Below are 22139 nucleotides of genomic sequence, written 5' to 3' on the forward strand. Positions count from 1 at the left end.
AAAGGATGTTTACCAATGATGCCTCAATTAGGGGGCATCAGCTACAAGGAGAGGTTGAACAGATTTGGATTGTTTTCGCTGGAATTCTGGAAGTTGTGGGGAGATCTAATAATAGTATTTAAAATTATGGGAGACATGGATAGGGTAGATATCACAATCTTTTCCCCCAGGATTGAATTATTAAGTATGAGAGCGCAGAGCTTTAAGGTGAGAGGGACAAAGTTTAAAGGCGATATGTGAGTCGTTTATTTACACAGAGCATGGTGTGGCATTCGATGGCACTGACAGGGGTTGTGATTGAGGCAGATACGATTGTGACATTTTATGAGCCTTTTGGATAGGCATATAGAATTGCAGGGAATGGAGGGATGTGGATTATGTGCAGACAGATAAGAGTATGCCTTGGCATTATGTTTGTCACAGTCATTGTAGGCCTATGGGCCTGTTCTTATGCTGTACTGTTATGTGCTATGAAAACAAAGATAACAAACACATCTGCATAGAGTGCAATATGCACATCTATAATTTCTAACATTACATTGGCCTGGTGATTAGCGGTTTAGCAATGAGCATTGGTCATTTTCCAGATGCTATTAACTGCAGTTATCATTAGCCTTCATGATTCTTTGATTTTATTTTTGTATTTGTACTTTTTTTAATAATGTGAAATTTGCTTTTCATGCAAGAGCATGTGTTTTAACACAACAGTAACAGGATTTCTGGATTGATAAAGATATTTCTCAGAGTAATAACTGTTGGATTTCCCATGTTGTCATTGTGGTGCTTCCTGAAATTTAACATCCCATCCATTTAACCTAAATCCATTGGCAACAGAATAGAATTATTCTTTGGCATGTATGTCAGTCATTCAACTGCTTTCTGTGATGTGCTGACCATGTCATGTCATGTTATCATACTAACTTGAGGTTCCTCTTTCCTTTTGATTAGAAAGATCAGAAGAATAGAGGACGAGAAATGTTCACAATGACGATAGTCTTGAGGGAAAATGTATTTAATTGGATTGTGGACTGCTTTGGCACAAATCATTGATCAGTAAAATAGATAGCTGAATAAGGTGAATAAGTGCTCAGGAGGGAGGCCACACATGTTAGTATAATGTTTTAATATAGAACAATATTTAAAGCAGTATTTTGTTCCATAAATTGTGTTTCTGTGTTTCCTACTTTACACCAAACTGATGGCAAGACTTTCTTTTGCAGTGTCTGGGCGATGTGAAGTGAGGTTGGCTGGGACTTAAACTGAACTGTCTGTGCATAAACAATCTACAACTTCAGGATGAATGGGGATATGCCTCATGTTCCCATTACCACACTTGCTGGGATTGCTAGCCTCACGGACTGTAAGTACTGTTCATTTCTAATATTTACCATTGTGCTTAAGAATTCAAAAAGTGGTGATAATGCTGTGGTCTTGCACATGGTGTATAAAGTATTTGATGCATGTTTAAAGCTGATAGTGGCATCCAAAATTAGTCTTTTTAGAGAAATATGTAAACACGAACTTGAAAACATTTGAAATTAATTTTAATGTATAATACCACAGAGTACAAATCGAAGGTATTTATTCACAAAATGCTGGAGTAACTCAGCAGGTCAGGCAGCATCTCAGGAGAGAAGGAATGGGTGACGTTTTGGGTCGAGACCCTTCTTCAGACTGAAGAAGGATCTCGACCCGAAACGTCACCCATTCCTTCTCTCCCGAGATGCTGCCTGACATGCTGAGTTACTCCAGCATTTTGTGAATAAATACCTTCGATTTGTACCAGCACCTGCAGTTATTTTCTTATACCACAGAGTGCAGTTATTGAAATAGATTTGTCTACTTTTAAGGTGGGAGGACAAGATTTAACACAAATCTGAGGGGCAACTGTTTTACTCAGAGGATGGTGGGTATATGGAACAAGCTGCCAGAGGAGATAGTTGAGGTATTTGAAAGGCACTTGGACAGGCTCATGGATCGGAAAGGTTTTACAGGTTCTATGGGAGCAGAATTAGGCCATTTGGCCCATTGAGCATACTCTATCATTTAATTGTGGCTAATCTATCTTTCCCCCTCAATCCCATTCTCGTCCTTTCACCCCCTTCACCCTGTAACCTTTGACACCCTTACTAATCGAGAACCTATCATTCTCTGCTTTAAAAATTCCCTATGACTTGGCCTCCGCAGCCATCTGTGGCAATGAATTGTGGAGTTTCACCATACCCTGGCTATAGAAATTCCTGCTTATCTTTCCTAAAGGTACGTTTGGTGGGATATGAGCCAAATGCGAGCAAAAATAAATAGCTTGGATGGGATAACTCGGTCGGTATGAGATGGGCCGAATAGCCTGTTTCCATGCTGTATGATTCTTGTGTAATCTTTGCTACACCCTATTTCATTTTTCTGTGTATAATATGATTGTTGCATAAATATAGTGTTTTCTCACCTTTTTTTGATCCATCAGTCTATGTACTTAATATTATAGGACATAATTTTCACTCCTTGATGTATTTATTGGTGATTTCCATTGTACCAACAACAGGTTGCTGTGTTCTGATTGACCTAATTGTAGTGAAGATTGTGGTTGGAGAAGGTTTTTATGGATACTGAACTGGGGAGCAAGCTAAAAAAGGAAACTGTAGGGCAAAAAGCAGACAGGAGATGGCTCTCGTGGGTAACATTAAGGATAATCCCAAAAGTGGGCCAAATGGCCTGTTTGCACACTGTAAGACTCTTCTTATGTTGTTTGTCACTTTCTCTCAACCCTTTTGGCAATCAGACTGGTTTTCACTTGTGTTTGAAGAACTGTATAATTCTGCAGAGTTGAGTGTCAATAAGGAGCCTCTGAATTGTGGGAGGTGGGCCATCAATTTAACGTAAAGAAAATAGGTGCAGGAGTAGGTCATTCAGCTCGTCTAGCCAGCACCGCCATTCAATGTGATCATGGCTGATCATCCGCAATCAGTACCTCGTTCTTGCCTTCTCCCCATATCCCTTGATTCCTCTATCCCTCAGAGCTCTATCTAACTCTCTTTTGAATGCATCCAGTGAATCAGCCCCCACTGCCTTCTGCGGCAGAGAATTCCACAAATTCACAACTCTCCGAGGGAAAACTTTTTTCCTCATCTCAGTACTAAATGGCCTACCCCTTATTCTTAAACTGTGGTCCCTGGTTCTGGACTTCCCCCAACATCGGGAACATGTTCCCTGCATCTAGCGTGTCCAATCCCTTAATAATTTTATGTTTCTATAAGATCCCCTCTCATCCTTCCAAATTCCAGTGAATACAAGCCCAGTTGTTCCATTATTTCATCATATGACAGTCCTGCCATTCTGGGAATTAACCTCGTGAACCTACGCTCAATAGCAAGGATGTTCTTCCTCAAATTAGGAGACCAAAACTGCACACAATACTCCAGGTGTGGTCTCACCAGGGCCTTGTACAACTGCAGAAGGACCTCTTTGTTCCTTTACTCAAATCCTCTCGTTACGAAGGCCATATTGGCTTTCTTCACTGCCTGCCCCCTTTGTGTGTGGCTGGTATAATTTGGGTGCCATCTATTAGAAGAAAGTGAACTCACTCCAGATTTTTGATAGACAGGCCAAAGTATTGCTGCTGTAAATTTAGGGTTTTAGGATTGGAAATACACCAGATGCCAAACATAATGTCTGTGACTTACTGAACTAAAATCTGATGTGCTGATTTTTCTGTAGCCAGGCAAGGGTTTTTTCATGACTGACATGCAAGTGCTCAAGCCAGTAGTGATTGTAAATATATGCAAATCATTTTGCATTATTCAATGGATTAACATGTTATGCAAACATATTCCATTGGAAGTGTAACACATTTGATGCTTGCAGTTACAATTCTAGCATTTATATTGCATTTTTCTGCTGATGCCAAATGATATTGATCTCATGTTCTTTGGACTGCACTTTGTACGAAATAAAGGTATGATGGTTGCACAGTGGTTAAATTACCGGACAAGTAACTGAGAGAACCAAGTTCAAACCGCATATGGCAACTGTGGAATGGAACTTCATTTAAAACCTGGATTAAAGAAACAAAAGCTGGTAAAGACGTAAAATCCTAATTTAAAAAAAACACGAATAAGCAGTAGCTCAAAAGCAGTAATCTCTGGATTACGTCCACTGCTACTGGCTGGTGACTACAGAACATTGAGATGAATGCGTGGCTGCAACAATGGTGAATGAGGGAAGGGTTTAGATTCCTGGGGCATTTGGATCAGTTCTTGGAAAGGTGTGAGCTCTCATGACCTCAAAGACAGTATTTCAAAAGGTCCAGGACGTATCCAGAACAAAAAGGCGGTTCCTGCGTGGGGTGCAGAAGGGGGGGCTACTGCAAGGCCGTGTAAGATCTAACCCGGTGGCCGTTGCGGGGATGTCCAAGAGCGATCCCGCTGGCTGGCGCAAACAACCGGTGGTCAGCCGAGAATGTGAATGGACCCAGTGGCTGCCGAGTGCAAGGGCCTGGTGGTCACCGAGAAGGATGATCCGGCAGGCTGCTGCCTATAGGAGGCAGCTCGGAAACCCTGAAGACAGGAGATAGGAGAGGGACCGGGATATTACCTCCAGTTCTTTCAAGGTCAGCTGCAGGAGGTGCCCCTGGGACACAGAGAGTCGGGCAAGGTGAGGTGAGGGATGTCTGGTCGCTGGCCTGCAGCAGCCGAGAACCTACCTGGGTCAGGGGCGCACCAGTGCTTCCAACATATGGACCAGACCTGGACTTTGGACTTTTTCTTTGTAAACAGTGCCAAAATTGACAACTTGCATTTGTAGGTTGTGCAAAAGAATTTCACTGTGCCAATATGTGACAATAAAAAACCATTGTTCCTTGCAGGGAAGTTATCTAGTTTTACTGGGGAGGGTTTGAAATTATTTTTGAGCTTATGTGCACCTGAATATAGTTTGAAAATGGTAATTATACGGAATATAACAGGAAGGAAATTAGAGAATTTTGAAGGCAGTGCAAACATTGTGAAAATTCTGGGATTGTAAAGTATCATGAATAATGCATATAAACTGACAGCATTTATGGGTGTATGGTATTTTTCTTATTTGTGATTCATGGTTTAAGGAGTACAGGAATGGCGGTCCCCAATTATGTTAGATTCTGATATCCGGACGATTCAGGATATCCTGCTATCCTGACTATTCAAAAATCCAGATTATTCAGCATCACGCACACAGCTAATGTTTCCCCACTGCTCCAATAATCTTGCTGAGGCTCGGGCTTAGGGCTCACCATAGTCAAACAGCATGGACACTGGCCATTTGGCCCAAATTGTCCACACTGACCATTGGGAACCACACTGGTATTAATCTGATGTCCCCGCATTTGGCAAGCAGCCTTCTGTGTCTAGGTGATTCACACACTCATCTGGGCACTAAAAACTTGGAGTAAACAAATACACTGATAGTTATGATGAATGGGACAATAAATACAATGGCGTGCAAAAACTGAATGGTGCACGAATGTAGTACAAAATCCAAATGGTGCAAAAGAATATCAAGATACAATAACTGAACCAGCTAGAGGTAAGAGTAGGTGGCAGCACCTCTGGGAATGGGGGTGTGAAAGAGCTGACTGGTTTAGGAGGTGGATCGCAGTGGGACACCCACACTTAAGCTTCTATCTTTTCTAGGAAGGTAGAAGAGAGAAAAGGGGATGACCAGGGTAGTAGGCATCCATGCCAATATTTCCTGCCTTCTAATGCAATGCCGTGTCAATATGGTCACCACTCCCTGCAGTTCTGATGGTCAAAGAATCCAGAAGCCAGTTACAAGTGAAGGATTTGACCCTGACCTCGGGTGCTGTCTGGGTGGAGTTTGCGCATTCTCCCTGTGACCTCTAGGTGCTTTGGTTTCCTCTCGTATCCCAAAATGTGCATGTTTGTAGATTAATTAGCCAGGTGTGTCAGGCGTAAATGCGAAGATGCGATAACATAGAATAGGTGATCAATGGTTAACATGGACTCGGTGGGCCAAAATGCCTTTTGCATTCTGTAGCATTCAATCAATCAAAGTCCAAGGTCCTGAAGTTTAAGCAATACCTTATTTGGTGTGATGGTGTTAAAGGCTGAGCTGTAGTCAATAAATAGCATCCAGCCATGGGTGTTATTGTCAAGGTGATCCAGGCTGCATGTAGTTCAAAGGAAGAGTTTAACACACAGCTGTTGCATTTTGGGAAGTCTAATAAGGGCAGGACCTACTCAGTGAATGGTAGGCTCGGGAGAGTATTGTAGAGCAGAGGGATCTAGGAATATAGCTACATAGTTCCTTGAAAGTGGCATCACAGGTAATAAATAGGGTGGTCAAGTAGGCTTTCGGCATATGGGCCTTCATCATGCAAAGATGAATATAGAAGTTGGGAGCTCATGTTACAATTGTACAAGACATTGGTGAGGCCACCTTTGAAGTTTTGTGATCTGTTTTGGTCACCCTGTTATTGGAAGGATGTTGTTAACTTGGAAAGGGTGCAGAGAAGATGCATGATGATGTAGCCAGGACTCGAGGGCCTGAGCTATAGGGAGAGTCTGAACAGGCTATGATTTTATTCCTTGGAATGTAGGAGGATGAGGGATGGTCTTATAACTGTGTATAAGAACATGAACATGGCAGGCAGAAAGTTGGTGAGAAAATACTTTGTTTCCTATAATCAATACTACATCTGCACTGCCATACATTTTTGCCAAAGTCCTGCGTATGCTGAATATGCAGAGTGTAAAGAAGAGCCTCGACCTGAAATATCACCTCCATGTTCTCCAGAGATGCTGCCTGACCTGCTGAGTTTCTCCAGCACTTTGTGTCCCTCTGCATATTCAGAATTTTACTTTACAAGATTCGGGCTAAACCTTGGCGTGTTTGGTGGTGAAATTGGTAGTAATGATTCCAGGAATAAATCTAGCTGCACAAACCAATCATCTTGGGCTGAATCACGAGTGGTTTGCCTCTGTTCCAGTTCTGTGGGTTTTGTGGTAATCAGCGTCGAGCAATGCTGCCGAAGGTACGGCATGTGTACAACTGGATGAGTGGATTATTTGGGAATGGTGACCTGCTTCTGTTCATGCTGAGGTTTGTATACACGTGTTAATGACTTGAGGTTCTCAAAGACATCCTAAATGTTGCTGCTCAATTTTCATTGTTTGTGGGACAAGATTCACGTCAGTGGGGAGTGTTCACTTTTCAGGAAACATTTGTGAATATTCTTGAATTTGTTTTCCTGTCTAGCTGCCAATCACTTGCTGTGCAGGAACTCTGATTTTGGGAGTCTCGTGTTGGACATGATACAGTGGCCTGACCTTTGGGGCTGATTAAGTGCAAGCTTTGATGCTGCAGCTGGTGCCTGGGTGAGAATTCTCATTCATTTAGCCTGCTAATGGATTCAGAGAATTTTACAGAGATGGCATTGGTGGTACTTCTCCACCGTTTGCTGCAAGTAATCCAGACCAAATTTTGATCGTTAATTTTCTTTGAACACCCATGGCCATGGTGAATTTCTCTTCTTGATGTGTAACTTATTGAGCAATGGTTTTGAAGTCATAGAACCTCCATTTCTGGAGAATGTCGATGTACAGCAGCAGCAGGTTGAATGGAGGATTTCTGATGTGCAAGGCTCATTCTCCTGTCCTTGGGTGAGCAAGGAAGGCACAATGGCACAGCTGGTAGAGCTGCTGTCTCACTGCACTGGAGACCCGGATTTGTTTCTATCCTTGGGTGCTGTCTGTGTGGAGTTTGCATGTTTTCCCGGTGACCGCATGGGTTTCCTCCTACATCCCAAAGATGTGCAGGTTTGTAGATTAATTGGCCTCTGTAAAATTGACTCGAATGTAGGGAGTGGATGAGAAAGTGGGATAACATAGAACTATTGTGAGCGGGTGATTAATGGACTCAGTAGGTCAAAGGGTCTGTTTCCATGTTGTATCTCCGAATTAAACTAACGGCAATGATGCACCAGAACTCAGCTCTGCCGATGCACATACATGAAATGTAGACACAAAATGCTGGAGTAACTCAGCGGGTCAGACAGCATCTCGGGAGAGAAGGAATGGGAGATGTTTTGGGTCGAGACCCTTCTTCAGCGCATACATGGGTGTCATTCTAAACTGCTGCGTGATGACCTTGGGTTGGACTGACCGTGGTTACGGAGGGAAGGTAGCACATGTTGTACATTTGCCATTTGACCTGTAGATTCACCACATCCATTGGGAAATGTTTGGGAAATAAAAGCAGAGTTGCACTGCGAGGATAAGGCAAATTTTGGGCAAATAATGCAGCCTTGCTTGTTACCACTTAGAAATGAGACTGGGTCCATTGGGGACCCTTTGGTTAAGGTGATGATTTGCAGCCATTAAGTAGCACTTTATAGGATAGAGGTAATTTCTAGGGCAGTTTTAATTGAGAAATATTCTCAGTTGTCCTTTTTAGATTTTTTTAGATTTAGAGATACAGCGCGGAAACAGGCCCTTCGGCCCACCGGGTCCGCGCCGACCAGCGATCCCCGCACATTAACACTATCCTATACACACTAGGGACAATTTTTACATTTGCCTGTCCAATTAACCTACATACCTGTACGTCTTCAACACTTCAACACGTCTTCAACACGTCTTCAACACTTCAACACCACGGACACCAGAAGCATGTGGCAGGGTGTCAGGGACATCACTGGCTACAAGAGCAGACCTGCCTGCCCCCACAGCGATATGGCACTGACCAACGAGCTTAACACCTTCTTTGCCCGCTTTGAAACTGGCAAAACCACCTTGAGTGAAAGAACCCCAGCCAAGGCGGTGGGACAGGTCTTGCAACTGAGCACACAGGAGGTACAACGCGCTCTGCAAAGGGTCAACCCACGCAAGGCTGCAGGACCGGATGGAGTTCAAGGAAGGGTACTGAAGGACTGTGCTGAACAGCTGGCTGAGGTATTCACCAGGATCTTTAACCTGTCATTATCTCTGGCTACGGTCCCCAAGTGCCTGAAGTCGGCTATCATAGTTCCGGTGCCGAAAAAAGCAAAGATCTCCAACCTGAACGACTGCCGCCCGGTTGCCCTAACGCCGATAGTCATGAAGTGCTTTGAGAGGCTGGTCCTCTCACACATCAAATCCAGCATCCCTGACTCACTGGACCCACATCAATTTGCATACAGGGCAAATAGATCCACAGAGGACGCCATCTCTCTGGCTCTTCACACTGTCCTGACTCACCTAGAGAGACAGGGCACGTACGTGAGGATGCTATTCATAGACTATAGCTCCGCCTTCAACACGGTCATCCCCACCAAGCTCATCACCAAACTCCACCAGCTAGGCCTCAGCTCGTCATTATGTGACTGGATCCTGGACTTCCTGCTGGAACGACCGCAGGCAGTGAGAATGGGCCCGCACCTGTCCTCCACTATCACCCTGAGTACCGGCACACCACAGGGCTGTGTTCTGAGCCCCATGCTCTACTCCCTCTTCACACACGACTGTGTTCCTGCATTCGACACCAACACCATTGTCAAGTTTGCAGATGACACAACGGTGATCGGGCTGATCACCAACGGGGATGAAACAAACTATAGAGCGGAGGTGCAGAACCTGGCGGACTGGTGCTCGGATAACAACCTGTCCCTAAATACCACCAAGACCAAGGAGCTGATCATCAACTTCCGTAGGTCACATAACGGGGAATATGCCCCGATCTCTATCAACGGGGACAGTTTGGAGAGAGTGTCCAGCTTCAAGTTTCTGGGCACTCACATTTCGGAGGACCTAACATGGTCCAATAACACTGCTGCGCTGGTCAAGAAGGCACAACAAAGACTGTTCTACTTAAGAACACTGAAAAAGTCTGGTCTACCCCAACAGCTGCTGACGACCTTCTACCGCTGCACCATAGAGAGCATCCTAACGCATGGCATCCCTGTGTGGTACCTCAGCTGCACGGAGGCAGAAAGGAAAACTCTACAGCGGGTAGTCCATAGAGCTCAGAGGGCCATCGGAACACAGCTACCAGACTTGGAGGGCATCTACAACACACGATGCCTCAGAAAAGCCACCAGCATCCACAAAGACTCTTCACACCCCTGCAACAGTCTGTTCGAACTCCTTCCATCGGGCAGACGATACAAGGCCTTCTATGCCCGCACCTCCAGACTCAGGAACAGCTTCATCCCCAGGGCCATAGCTGCTATGAACCGGTCCTGCTGAGCCGGATGGCCACAACGCATAGATCAACTTGCACTTTACCCTGTCCAAAACTGTTACAACTGTTTCGTTTCGTTGGGTTGCTGCTGTCTAAATTACCTAAATTATTGCATCGTATGGGAGGCGCATTCCCAATCTCGTTGTACCCCTGGGTACAATGACAATAAAGATATATTGTATTGTATTGTATTGTATTGTCTTTGGAGTGTGGGAGGAAACCGAAGATCTCGGAGAAAACCCACGCAGGTCACGGGGAGAACGTATAAACTCCGTACAGACTGTGCCCGTAGTCAGGATCGAACCTGAGGCGCGGCATTCGCTATAAGGCAGCAACTCCACCGCTGCGCCACCGTGCCGCCCTTTGAAAGAGACAAAGGCCATTGTAAAGTCAAACTAGGTCGTGTCTCGTCATTGATGCTACTCTTGGCATTTATCTTGTAGTTGTGCATGGGAGATCATCTCCACCTTGTCTTCACACGGATGGAATCCCCTTCGTAATTGAGGGAACAGCTCTTCAGCCTTTAGGCTGAGGCATTTGAAGAGAGCTTGTGTCAATTCTACCTGTGTCAGACAGTAATTATCACATTTATATCCATAGGCTGGAGAAATGGCAGATGGAGTTTATTCTAAGTAAGTCTGATGTGTTGCATTTTGTGATGCTGATTGTAAAGAAAAAAATGTGGTTAATTGCAAAACTGTTGAGAATTGTGTCAAATTCATGAGACATGGTCTCCCACTTACAAAACCATGCTGACTATCCTTAATCAACTCTGCCTTTCCAAATCCAAGTATATCTTATCCCTCAGAATTCTCTCCACACATAGATAACCGGTTTGGTTTCAGAGAAGCACTATTTTCTCTCGTTACCCGTTTCCCTGAATATACTGATAAAATCTCTTTGAATTCTCCTTAATGTTATCAGCTAGAGCTATCTCGTATTCACTTTCTACCTCCTCTCCAAAATCCACAAACAACTGCCCTGGCAGACCAAATGTTTCTGCCTGCTCTTCCCCACTGAACATCTCTGCATACATTGATTCTATCTTATGCCCCATGTCTAATCCCTTCCCACCTATGCCTAAGACAGCTCATGCACCCTTCAACTCTTTAATAACTTTCAATTTCTAGGCCCCCTGTTCACCATCTTCGCCATGGACATCTGGTCCCTCTACACCTCCATCCCCCACAAGGAAGTCTCCGATTCTTTCTTGAACAAAGACCCAACTAATTTCCCTCTACTAACACTCTCCTCCACTTGTGCTTGTCCTTGTCCTTGCCCTCTCACATTCTCCAAGTTAAAGGTGTAGCCATGGGCACTCGCTTAGGCCCCAGCTACGCCTGCCTTTTCGATGGTTACGTCGAATAGTCTTTGTTCCAGGCATACACTGAAATTATACCCCGTCTCTTTCTCCGCTACATTGATTGCAGTTGGCTGCAACGGAACTACCTCCTGCTAACTTCCACCCTGCCCTCAAATTCACCAGAAACCTCTGCTTTCTTGATCACTCTGTCTCTCATTACAGGCGACAGTCTTATCAACTGACATCTACTACAAACATACCGAATTCCAGTTATCTGGACTACACTTCTTCCCACCTTGCTATCCCCTTCTCTCAATTCCTCCGTCTCCGTCGCCTCTACTCCCAAGTTGAAGTTTTCCACATAAGTACATCCGAGACATCCTCATTCTTTAGTGAACGTGGTTCCCCCCGCCCCCTTCTGCCATAGATGGGTCTCATCTGTATCCCATCGTTCTTCTCTCGCTCCCCCTCCTCCTAGATGCAACTAGGACAGAGTTCCCCTGATCCTCACCTTTCACCACACCATCCTCCCCATGCAACACATCATCTTCCATTAATTTCAACTTGGTCCCACAACTAATCACACCTTCCTGTCTCCACACCTTTCTGCCTTCCGCAGAGACCGCTCCCTCCGCAACTGCTGGGTTCCCTCATCCCATCCCATTCAAATCACCCCTCTCCAGGTATCTTCCCCCTGCAACTGCAGGAGATGTAGCTCCTGCCCTTGTACCTCCTTCCTCTCTATCTAGGGACCGCAGCAGTTCTTCCAGGTTAGACATATCCTGCAAGTTCATGTGCACTTTCCCCAACTTCATCTACGGCATCTGTGGGGGTTGGGGGGGGGGAGGGGCTAGGCTTATTATCTTTGGAGCAAAAGGGTCTGAGGAAAGTGTACAAATATACAAGAGGCATAGATAAGATATAGTTAGGAACCTTTAACCATGGCAGAGATCTCCAAGGTCAGAGGGAGCAAGATGTTCACAGGGGGGTCTTTTCACCCAGTGGATGGTTTTGTTCTGGATATGTGGTCTGGGAAGGCAGAGGCAATTACTCTGTCAAAATCCAAGCAGCATCTGGGTAAGTACTTGTATTGCCCAGGTCTAGTAGGCTACAGACCATAAAACATAGAACATAGGAAAATACAGCACAGGAACAGGCTCCTCGGCCCACAGTATCTGAGCTCAAAATGATATCAAGCTAAACTAATCTCATCTGCCTGCACATCATCTATACCCCACCATGTCCTGCATATCCACATGCAAGTTGTATTGTTTACACCAGGGATCTCCAAACTATGGCCCGCGGGCCACATCAGGCCTGCCACGAGATTTTATCCGGCCCGCACCAAGCTCTTAGGCAGCGGAGACTGGAGGCAGAAGCTGCCGGCGAAGGTTCACCGGAGAGCGGATCGCCACCGACCCAGAGCCGGGACAAGGCGAAAGATCGCAGCACCCCCTCGCAAACAACAAACCCAAGGAAACTTCCCTCCTCGCTGCCGCCCCTCACCCCGGGGAGAGAGAGAGAGAGAGAGAGAGAGAGAGAGAGAGAGAGAGAGAGAGAGAGAGAGAGAGAGAGAGAGAGAGAGGGGGGGGGGGGGGGGGGGGGGGGGGGGGGGGGGAAGAGTATGGTTAGAGGGAGCAGCGGGTGAGCGCGGGGAAGGGGAGGGTGTCAGTGGGGGCTGCTCCCTCCCTCTCTCCCTCCCTTCTATCTCTCTCTCTCTCTCTCTCTCTCTCTCTCTCTCTCTCTCCGAGCGTCAGCGAGATCTGCATCGCTCCTCCATTCCCACTCCCTCGAACGCAGTGAAATAAGAACAAACCCAAGTGAAACTTCCCTCCTCGCCGCTGCCGCTCACCCCGGGATGCGGGGTTTCTGAACAACAACTACATTTGTGTTTGTTCTTATTTCGCTGCGTTAGAGGGAGACGGGGCCGGGGAAGAGAGTGGAGCAGCGGCGCAGATCTCGCTGCCTCGGGGAGAGAGAGAAGGAGAGAGAGAGAGAGGGAACATCTCCCGCAAGTGGCGGCGCTCCTTCACCGGACCCTCTGACACCCTCCCCGCGCTCCCGCTCTCACCCACTGCTCCCTCTACCCTGACTCTCCCTCTACCCCGACTCTCCCTCTACCCCGACTCTCCCTCTACCCCGACTCTCCCTCTACCCCGACTCTCCCTCTACCCCGACTCTCCCTCTACCCCGACTCTCCCTCTACCCCGACTCTCCCTCTACCCCGACTCTCCCTCTACCCCGACTCTCCCTCTACCCCGACTCTCCCTCTACCCCGACTCTCCCTCTACCCCGACTCTCCCTCTACCCCGACTCTCCCTCTACCCCGACTCTCCTTCTACCCTGACTCTCTCCCTCTACCCTGACTCTCTCCCTCTACCCTGACTCTCTCCCTCTACCCTGACTCTCTCCCTCTACCCTGACTCTCTCCCTCTACCCTGACTCTCTCCCTCTACCCTGACTCTCTCCCTCTACCCTGACTCTCTCCCTCTACCCTGACTCTCTCCCTCTACCCTGACTCTCTCCCTCTACCCTGACTCTCTCCCTCTACCCTGACTCTCTCCCTCTACCCTGACTCTCTCCCTCTACCCTGACTCTCTCCCTCTACCCTGACTCTCTCCCTCTACCCTGACTCTCTCCCTCTACCCTGACTCTCTCCCTCTACCCTGACTCTCTCCCTCTACCCCGACTCTCTCCCTCTACCCCGACTCTCTCCCCTCCCCCCGCCCTCTCCCCACTCCCCGCCCTCTCCCCACTCCCCCCCACCCTCTCCCCCCCCCCAGTGGTGGGCAGTGTATTTTTTCTGTTTTATAAATAATTGTATACCTACGGTATATATATATTCCAATATTTCAAGCTCTTTTTAAAAATTGAATATTATTTATTTGTTGCCATATAAACCTAATGTAAACTAACCTAATCTAACCTAACCTAGTTTAACCTTTCCTAATCTAATCGAACGTAACCTATTCTAAACTTTTTTGAGTTCATTAAATTTATAAAACTCATACTTCTTTATTTTTTCCTGTGGCCTGCAAAAATGTGCCAAATATATAATGTGGCCATCATGCTTTAAAGTTTGGAGGCCTCTGGTTTACACCATCACTCCTGGTAGCCCATTCCAGGTACTCGCCACCCTCTGTGTAAAAACAACCTGCTCCACATCTCCATTGACCATTACCCCTTTCACCTTAAAGCCATGTCCCCTCGACTTTGATATTTGCAGCCTGGGAAACATGTTCTCGCTGTTTACTCTTTCAGTGCCTCTCATAATTTTATATACCTCTATCAGCTCTCCCCCCAACCTCCGGCATTCCAGGGATATCACTCTCAGTCTGTCAAACCTCTCTTTATAGCTGATACCCCCAAATCCAGGCAGCATTGTGGTGAAGTCTTCCTGTAAAGGGGTGATCAAATCAGTGTGCAATACCCCAAATACAGCCTAATCAAAGTCTTATAAAGCTGCCATGACTTTCTCACACTTGCACTCAATGCACGGACCAATATTACTATTTGTCTTCTTTACCACTCTTGCTCTTTAGGCTGCCATTATCAGGGAGCTTTGGAACTCCAAGATCTCTCTACATTAAAGCTGTTCAAGGTCTTGACATAAACTGTATACCTTCTTCTTACATTTGACCTCCCAAAGTGCAAAACAGCACAGAACAGTACATGCTCAGATGAATCTCCATCTGCCATTTCTCGGCTTATTTGAAACTTATTTCTCGGCATACTTTAGAAACATAGAAAATTGGTGCAAGAGTAGGTCATTTGGCCCTTCGAGCCAGCACCGCCATTCATTGTCATCATGGCTGATCATCCACAATCAGTAACCCGTGCCTGCCTTGATTCGACTAGCCCCTAGAGTTCTATCTAACTCTCTTTTAAATTCATCCAGTGAATTGGCCTCTACTGTCTTCTGTGGCAGAGAATTCCACAAATTCACAACTCTGGATGAAAAGGTTTTTTTCTCACCTCAGTTTAAAATGACCTCCCCTTTATTCTTAGGCTGTGGCCCCTGGTTCTGGACTCCCCCAACATTGGGAACATTTTTCCTGCATCTAGCTTGTCCAGTCCTTTTATAATTCTATACGTTTCTATAAGATCCCCTCTCATCCTAAATTCCAGTGAATACATACCCAGTCTTTCCAATCTTTCCTCATATGACAATCCCGCCATCCCGGGGATTAACCTCGTGAACCTACACTGCACTGCCTCAATAGCATTAACGTAGAGATTTAAGAGGGACCTCAGGAACAGGTGAGACTATAAAACTGGAATACAATTATGAGTTTCAAAAGACATTTGGACTTGTATAGTTTAGTTTAGAGATACAGAGTGGAAACAGGCCCTTCGGCTCACCGGGTCCGCGCCGACCAGCGATCCCCACACATTAACACTATCCTACACCCACTAGGGACAATTTTTACATTTACCAAGCCAATTAACCGACATACCTGAACGTCTTTGGAGTGTGGGAGGAAACCGAAGATCTCAGAGAAAACCCACGCAGGCCACGGGGAGAACGTACAAACTCTGTATAGACAGCACCCGTAGTCGGGATGGAACCCGGGTCTCCGGCGCTACGTTCGCTGTAAGGCAGCAACTCTACCGCTGCGCCACCGTGACGCCCATATATGGATAGGAAATGTTCAGAGGAATATGGACCAAATACAGTCAGAGGGGTCTAGCCGAGTATGCCAACATGGTTGGCTTGGACAAGTTGCGCCGAAGGACCTGCTTCTGTGCTGTATAGCTCTATGACTCTAACCAGCACAATGGGCCAAGTGGCCGCCTTTCTTATCTGAAATAGTTTTATAATTCATGGTACACTACAGGAACAGGCCCATCAGCCCACAATGCCTGTGCTAAGCGGAAGAGCACATGATTTAAATTCCCTGCTTGTCTAGCTTGTCCAAAAACGTAACCATTGTAACAGCTTCAACCACTACCTGAGCTGCACCTATCACCTTCCACACAACAAAACCTGCCACGTACGCGCTTCATTGATTTGGAACGTGACTCACGTTCATGTTGCGGTCCCAGATCTGAATGGAACCATCCTGGCAGGCAGCTGCGATGCACTTGCCGTCTCTGCTGTAGGCACATGTGGTGGGAATAATTCGCTTCCCTTGTGCTGTCCGTGGCTTGAAAACATTCTTGTGCTTCTTCTCATTGTTCATGTCCCAAGTCCGCACAGTCTTGACACAAACGGGCAACAATTAGAACACAGCTCTTCAGCGCACCAACTGGTGGCTACAATGAGAGTGGTCTCAGAAGGACGGGTAAAGATAAGGCAGAGGTGGAAGCAGTTCAGTTTGGTAGTCGGAAGAACCAGATGCTAGAAAAATAACAACTACGTTTGGGAATTCTTAACTACTCATGCTTCAATGCGTGGAATCTAAGAAATAAAACTATAAAGAACGGGGCAGGCAGCATCTCTGGAGAGGAATGGGCGACGCTTCGGGTCTAGACACTTCTTCAGTCTGAATGAAGGGTCTCGACCCAAAATGTCACCCATTCCTTCTTTCCAGAGATGATGCCTGCCCGCTGAGTTACTCCAGCATTTTGTGTCCATCTGGTGTAACCAGCATCTGCAGTTCCTTCCCACACAATAACAAAAGGGCATTGAGGGACGTAGAGGGGGATAGATTGTGGTCAGTACTGAAACATGGTTTGGAGTAGTTTAGTTTAGAGATACAGCGCTGAAACAGGCCTTTTCGGCCCACCGGGTCTGCGCCGACCAGCGATCCCACACATTAACACTATCCTACATCCACTGGGGACAATTTTTCCATTTACCAAGCCAATTAACCTACAAACCTGTACTGCTTTGTAGTGTAGGAGGAAACCGAAGATCTCGGAGGTCACGGGGAGAACGTACAAACTCCGTACAGACAGCACCCATAATCGGGATGGAACCCGGGTCTCCGGCGCTGCATTCGCTGTAAGGCAGCAACTCTACCGCTGTGCCACCGTGACCATGATCACGACCAAGGGTTATAACACCAGGTGGACATTCCTACCTCCAGGTTATTTAGACAAGACACCCAGACAATAAGAGAGATCAGACTATTGGAATTGAAAAAAAAATCTCACCTCAGTTTTAAATGGCCTCCCCTTTATTCATAATTTTATACGTCTCTGTAAGATCACCTCTCATCTTTCTAAACTCCAGTGAATACAAGCCCAGTCTTTCCAATCTTTCCTCATATGACAGTCCCACCATCCCGGGGATTATCCTCGTGAACCTACGCTGCATTGCCTCAACAGCAAGGATGTCCTTCCTCAAATTAGGAGACCAAAACTGCACACAATACTCCAGATGTGGTCTCACCAGGGCCCTACACAACTGCAGAAGGACCTCTTTACTCCTATACTTTGACAGCCTTCCTCACAGTCTGCAATTCTAGCAATCTTGATGTCATCTACAAATTTACTAACCAACCCACTGGTCACAGACCTACAGCCAGAATAATGTCCTTGTACCACAATCCTGTCTTCTACTAGTAACCCAATTCTGAATCCATACGACCAAGTCACTGTGATTCCCGTGCATCTTAATTTTCTGGATCAGCCAGCCGTGGGGTACTTTCTTAAAATGCCTTACTAAAATCCATGTAGACAACATCCACTACCCTACCTCATCAATCTCCTTTGTCACTACCTCAGGAAACACGGATCAAATTAGTAAGACATGGTTGCGTACAAAGCTGTGCTGTCTCTAATTAGCCCACCCCTCCTTGCAAATGGGAGTAAATCCTATCCTAAAATATCTTCCCCATTAGCTTGAGACTCACCAGACTATATTACCCTAGATTCTCTCTGCTTTTCTTAAACAAAGGAACAGCATACTCTTCTGTGGCTAAAGTGGATACAAAGATTTTTTTCAAGACTCCTGCAATCTCTTCTCTTGCCTCTCAATAACTGGGATAGATCTAATCATGCCTGAGGATTTAGTTTAGTTTAGAGATACAGTGCGGAAACAGGCCCTTTGCCCCACCGAGTCCGCACTGACCAACGATCCCCGCACATTAACACTCATGCACCAGGGACAATTTACACTTATACCAAACCAATTAACCTACAAACCTGTACGTCTTTGGAGTGTGGGAGGAAACCGAAGATTTCTGAGAAAACCAAAACAGTCATGGGGAGAACGTACAAACTCCATACAGACAGCACCCTTAGCCGGGATCAAACCTGGATCTCTGGTGCTGCAAGTACTGTAAGGCAGCGACTACTGCTGCGCCACCATTTCCCTCGTGCCACCGTGCTGTTTTATTCACCTTGATACTCATCATGAGTCTCAATATCATCTTAATTTCAAACTGCCTCTGCCTATTAGTATTCTCCACACTGATCTCTGTCCTCCATGCCCATCTTAGTAAACACAGATGCAAAGTACTTGTTTATTAGTATCTCATCTACATCCTTTTGTCCTAACACAAATTCCCCCCTCTATCCTTGAATGGTCCCACCTTCTCACTGGTTAATTACCCATCTCTAATTGCACTTGACCAACATGGTGAGAAGCTGCCTTGAAATGCAGCTGTTTTTGAGGTGTGGGTATACTTGCAATGCTCTTAGGAAGAGTGTTCCTGGATTTTGACCCGACAACATTGACCCAACTGCCCCGACGTGCAGCGGCAGCGGCGGCGTCTTCGCCCGCCCCGGATCGCGGGGTTTGGGTCGGCCCGCTGCGGGCCTTTCACCGTCCGGCGCGGCCTGGAACGTGGCAAATTCAACAGCCTGACCGCGGGAGAAGATGGCAGGGGAAGAGAAAAGACATTCTGGCCTTCCATCACAGTGAGGAGGTGACTGGAGGAGACTCACTGTGATGGATGCTTCTTTTTGTTTGGTGTTGGTTTATGATTGTGTGTGTTATTGCTTATTTTTATTGCTCTTATTGTTGGACTGTGGGTAATCTTTCATTTCACTGCACATTTATAAATGTGCAGTGAAATGGACAAATAAACTTGACTATTGACTATTGGAACGACGATATATTTCCAAGTCCAGATGGTGTGTGGCTTCCAAGTGATGGTCCTCCCAATATTAGCGGACAAGGGAGGAACATATAGTTCGAGGTAAATCTTTCACACAAAAGTGGTGAGTGTATGGAATGAGCTGCTAGATGAAGTGGTAGAGGCAGGTACAATTACAAATTGCGTGCTGTATAATTGATCGACAAATCGCAGAATGGTATAAATATTGTTAAAACATTTTTTTTTAATTGTCAAAATAGTGTCTGGAATGGCCTTAGTGGAAAGAGCTTAGATGGAGCTGAATTTATGTGTGTTCAAACGAGTTTTTCTTTAAACAATGTGTAAATAGTCCCACTAGAGAAGAGGCGCTATTTGACCTTCAGAAACTAAGTCAAGTCAAGTCAAAGTCAATTTTATTGTCAATCCTCAGCCAGTTCACACAGACAGAAAATCGAAATACCGTTTCCCACAATCCCAAGGAACAAAGTGCATAAAACAAAAGGCACAGCAAACAACAATCAACATAAAACATAAAATATAAAATATAGTCACTTCAAATTTTTTTTAAAAAAAAGTGTCTGGTGCTGGATGTGCGTGTGTGTGGGGTGTTAAAGTCCAGGTCCCATAGGGGCAGGGGAGAGAGGAGGAAGGGAGGGGAGAGAGTTCAGCATCCTGACAGCCTGGTGGAAAAAACTGTTCTTTAGTCGGGTGGTGCTTGACCTCAGGCTGCGAAACCTTCTCCCTGAAGGCAGGAGGGTGAAGAGGCTGTTGGAGGGGTGGGAGGGGTCACCCACAATGCTCAATGCTTTGCGGGTGAGGCGGGTGGTGTAAAGGACCAGGAGTGTTGGGAGTGAGGCGCCAGTGATCGTCTCAGCAGTGTTCACTATGCGCTGCAGGGTCTTACGGCTGGAGGCTGTGCAGCTTCCGAACCACACAGTGATGCAGCTGCTGAGGATGCTCTCGATGGCACCTCGGTAAAAAGTGTACATGATGGGTGTGGGGGCTCCCTCTCTCTTCAGTTTGCGGAGGAAGTAGAGGCGCTGCTGGGCTTTCTTGGCGATGGACGTGATGTTGTTGCTCCAGGAGAGATCCTCGGTGATGTTCACCCCCAGAAATTTGGTGCTGCTCACCTGCTCCACAGCAGCACCATTGATGGTCAGTGGGTGGGGGTGTTGGGTGTGCGTTCTCCTGAAGTCGACAACAATCTCCTTTGTTTTCTCCACATTCAGGAAGAGATTGTTGTCTGTGCACCACGCGGCCAGCTGGTCCACCTCCTTCCTGTAGTGGGTCTCGTCGTTGTTGCTGATGAGACCCACCACTGTTGTGTCATCCGCAAACCCGTATTGATCAGGGAATACTTTGAATACAGTGACCATAGTCCTGTTTCAAGGCAGTTATGGAAAAGGGCATCTTTCAGGAGCAACGTGGGTTTTTTTAGGTCTAGACTCGTGTATTCTGTAGTCACTTGTGCCTCCTTATCTTTCATCCTTACAGGAATGTGCTGGTCCTATACTCTAACAACGGGCCTTTGAGAGGATCCACATGTCAGATTGGATTTACCCTCAAAATTTACTTTCTCCTGCTCCTGCCTAATATTGTAATTAACCGTCCCCCCAATTTAGGATTTTCACCTGATGACCAGTCTCATCCTTTACTGGAACTACCTTCAAAGTGCAGAATTCTCATCAAGGTTCCTAAAATGCACCCCATCTAACACTTTGATCACCCTGGTCAGGCACATTGCTGAGTACAAGTTAGAGTATAGCCCCATTCCAAGTTGGACTATCTACCTATTCATATATCTATATACTCAAACTCTCACTTGTTTGTTTGTTCCTGAACTACAGCTAAAATGGTACACGATAGCGGGGCAATTTTAGGCCCACCTTACTCACCGTCGTCCCTTTGGTGCTAATGGAAGAAGTTTCATTGAAATCGGTGTTATATTTTTAAAGTTATTCACATTTTAAAGTTTAAATCTACTCGTGAGGGAGGTTGAGGGGGATGGAGTGGGTGGGGAGGGGAGGGGATGGGGGAGGGTGGGTGGGGAGGGGAGGAATGGTTGGGGGGGGGGGAGATGGTGCTGCATCAATGCAGGTTTGGGCCCAACGGGTCCACTTGATCTAGTTTGTAGCTGAACAGCATGGAAACAGGCTTTCTGGCAAACTCAATACACTTAACTACCTCGTATCCCTCTAAACCTGTCCAAATGTCTATTAAACATTGAAATTATACCTGACTCAGTCTCCATCCCTGGCAGGTCAATCCATAACCCCTTTGTGTCAAAAATCTGCTCCTCAGATCCCCTTTCAATTTTTCCCCTCTCACCATAAACTTATGCATTCTATATTTAGACTTCCTTACTCTGGGAAAAAGACTGACGATCTACCTTTTTCTCTCAATTGTGTCACCCCTCCACAACCTCCATGGAAAATCGTCCAGCATACCAAAACTTTCTTTATAACTTGAACCCTTTATTCCACGCTACATCTCCTGGGCCCTGCTATTCACAATATGTTTTGTCCTGCTTTAACTTTCCAAATTGATTCTCTTTGCACTTGCCTGAGTTAAATTCCATCTGCCATTGCCTTGCTCACTTTTCCAGGTGATCTAAACCCTGTGGCAACTTGGACAAC

General features: G+C 46.2%; 1 protein-coding gene across 11 annotated transcripts in view; it reads left to right on the forward strand.

Annotated features, from left to right (window-relative positions):
* Positions 1–22139, forward strand: part of LOC144611663 (nipped-B-like protein) — a 323382-nt gene that overhangs the window by 35593 nt on the left and 265650 nt on the right. For all 11 annotated transcript variants that reach the window (XM_078430871.1, XM_078430886.1, XM_078430895.1 and 8 more), the window contains exon 2: positions 1221–1360. In XM_078430871.1, coding sequence (XP_078286997.1) covers positions 1297–1360 — 64 coding nt within the window. In that variant the 5' untranslated portion in view covers positions 1221–1296. The remainder of the gene's footprint in view (positions 1–1220; positions 1361–22139) is intronic.

This window comes from Rhinoraja longicauda, chromosome 3, assembly GCF_053455715.1.
Source record: "Rhinoraja longicauda isolate Sanriku21f chromosome 3, sRhiLon1.1, whole genome shotgun sequence".
Lineage (NCBI taxonomy): Eukaryota > Metazoa > Chordata > Chondrichthyes > Rajiformes > Arhynchobatidae > Rhinoraja > Rhinoraja longicauda.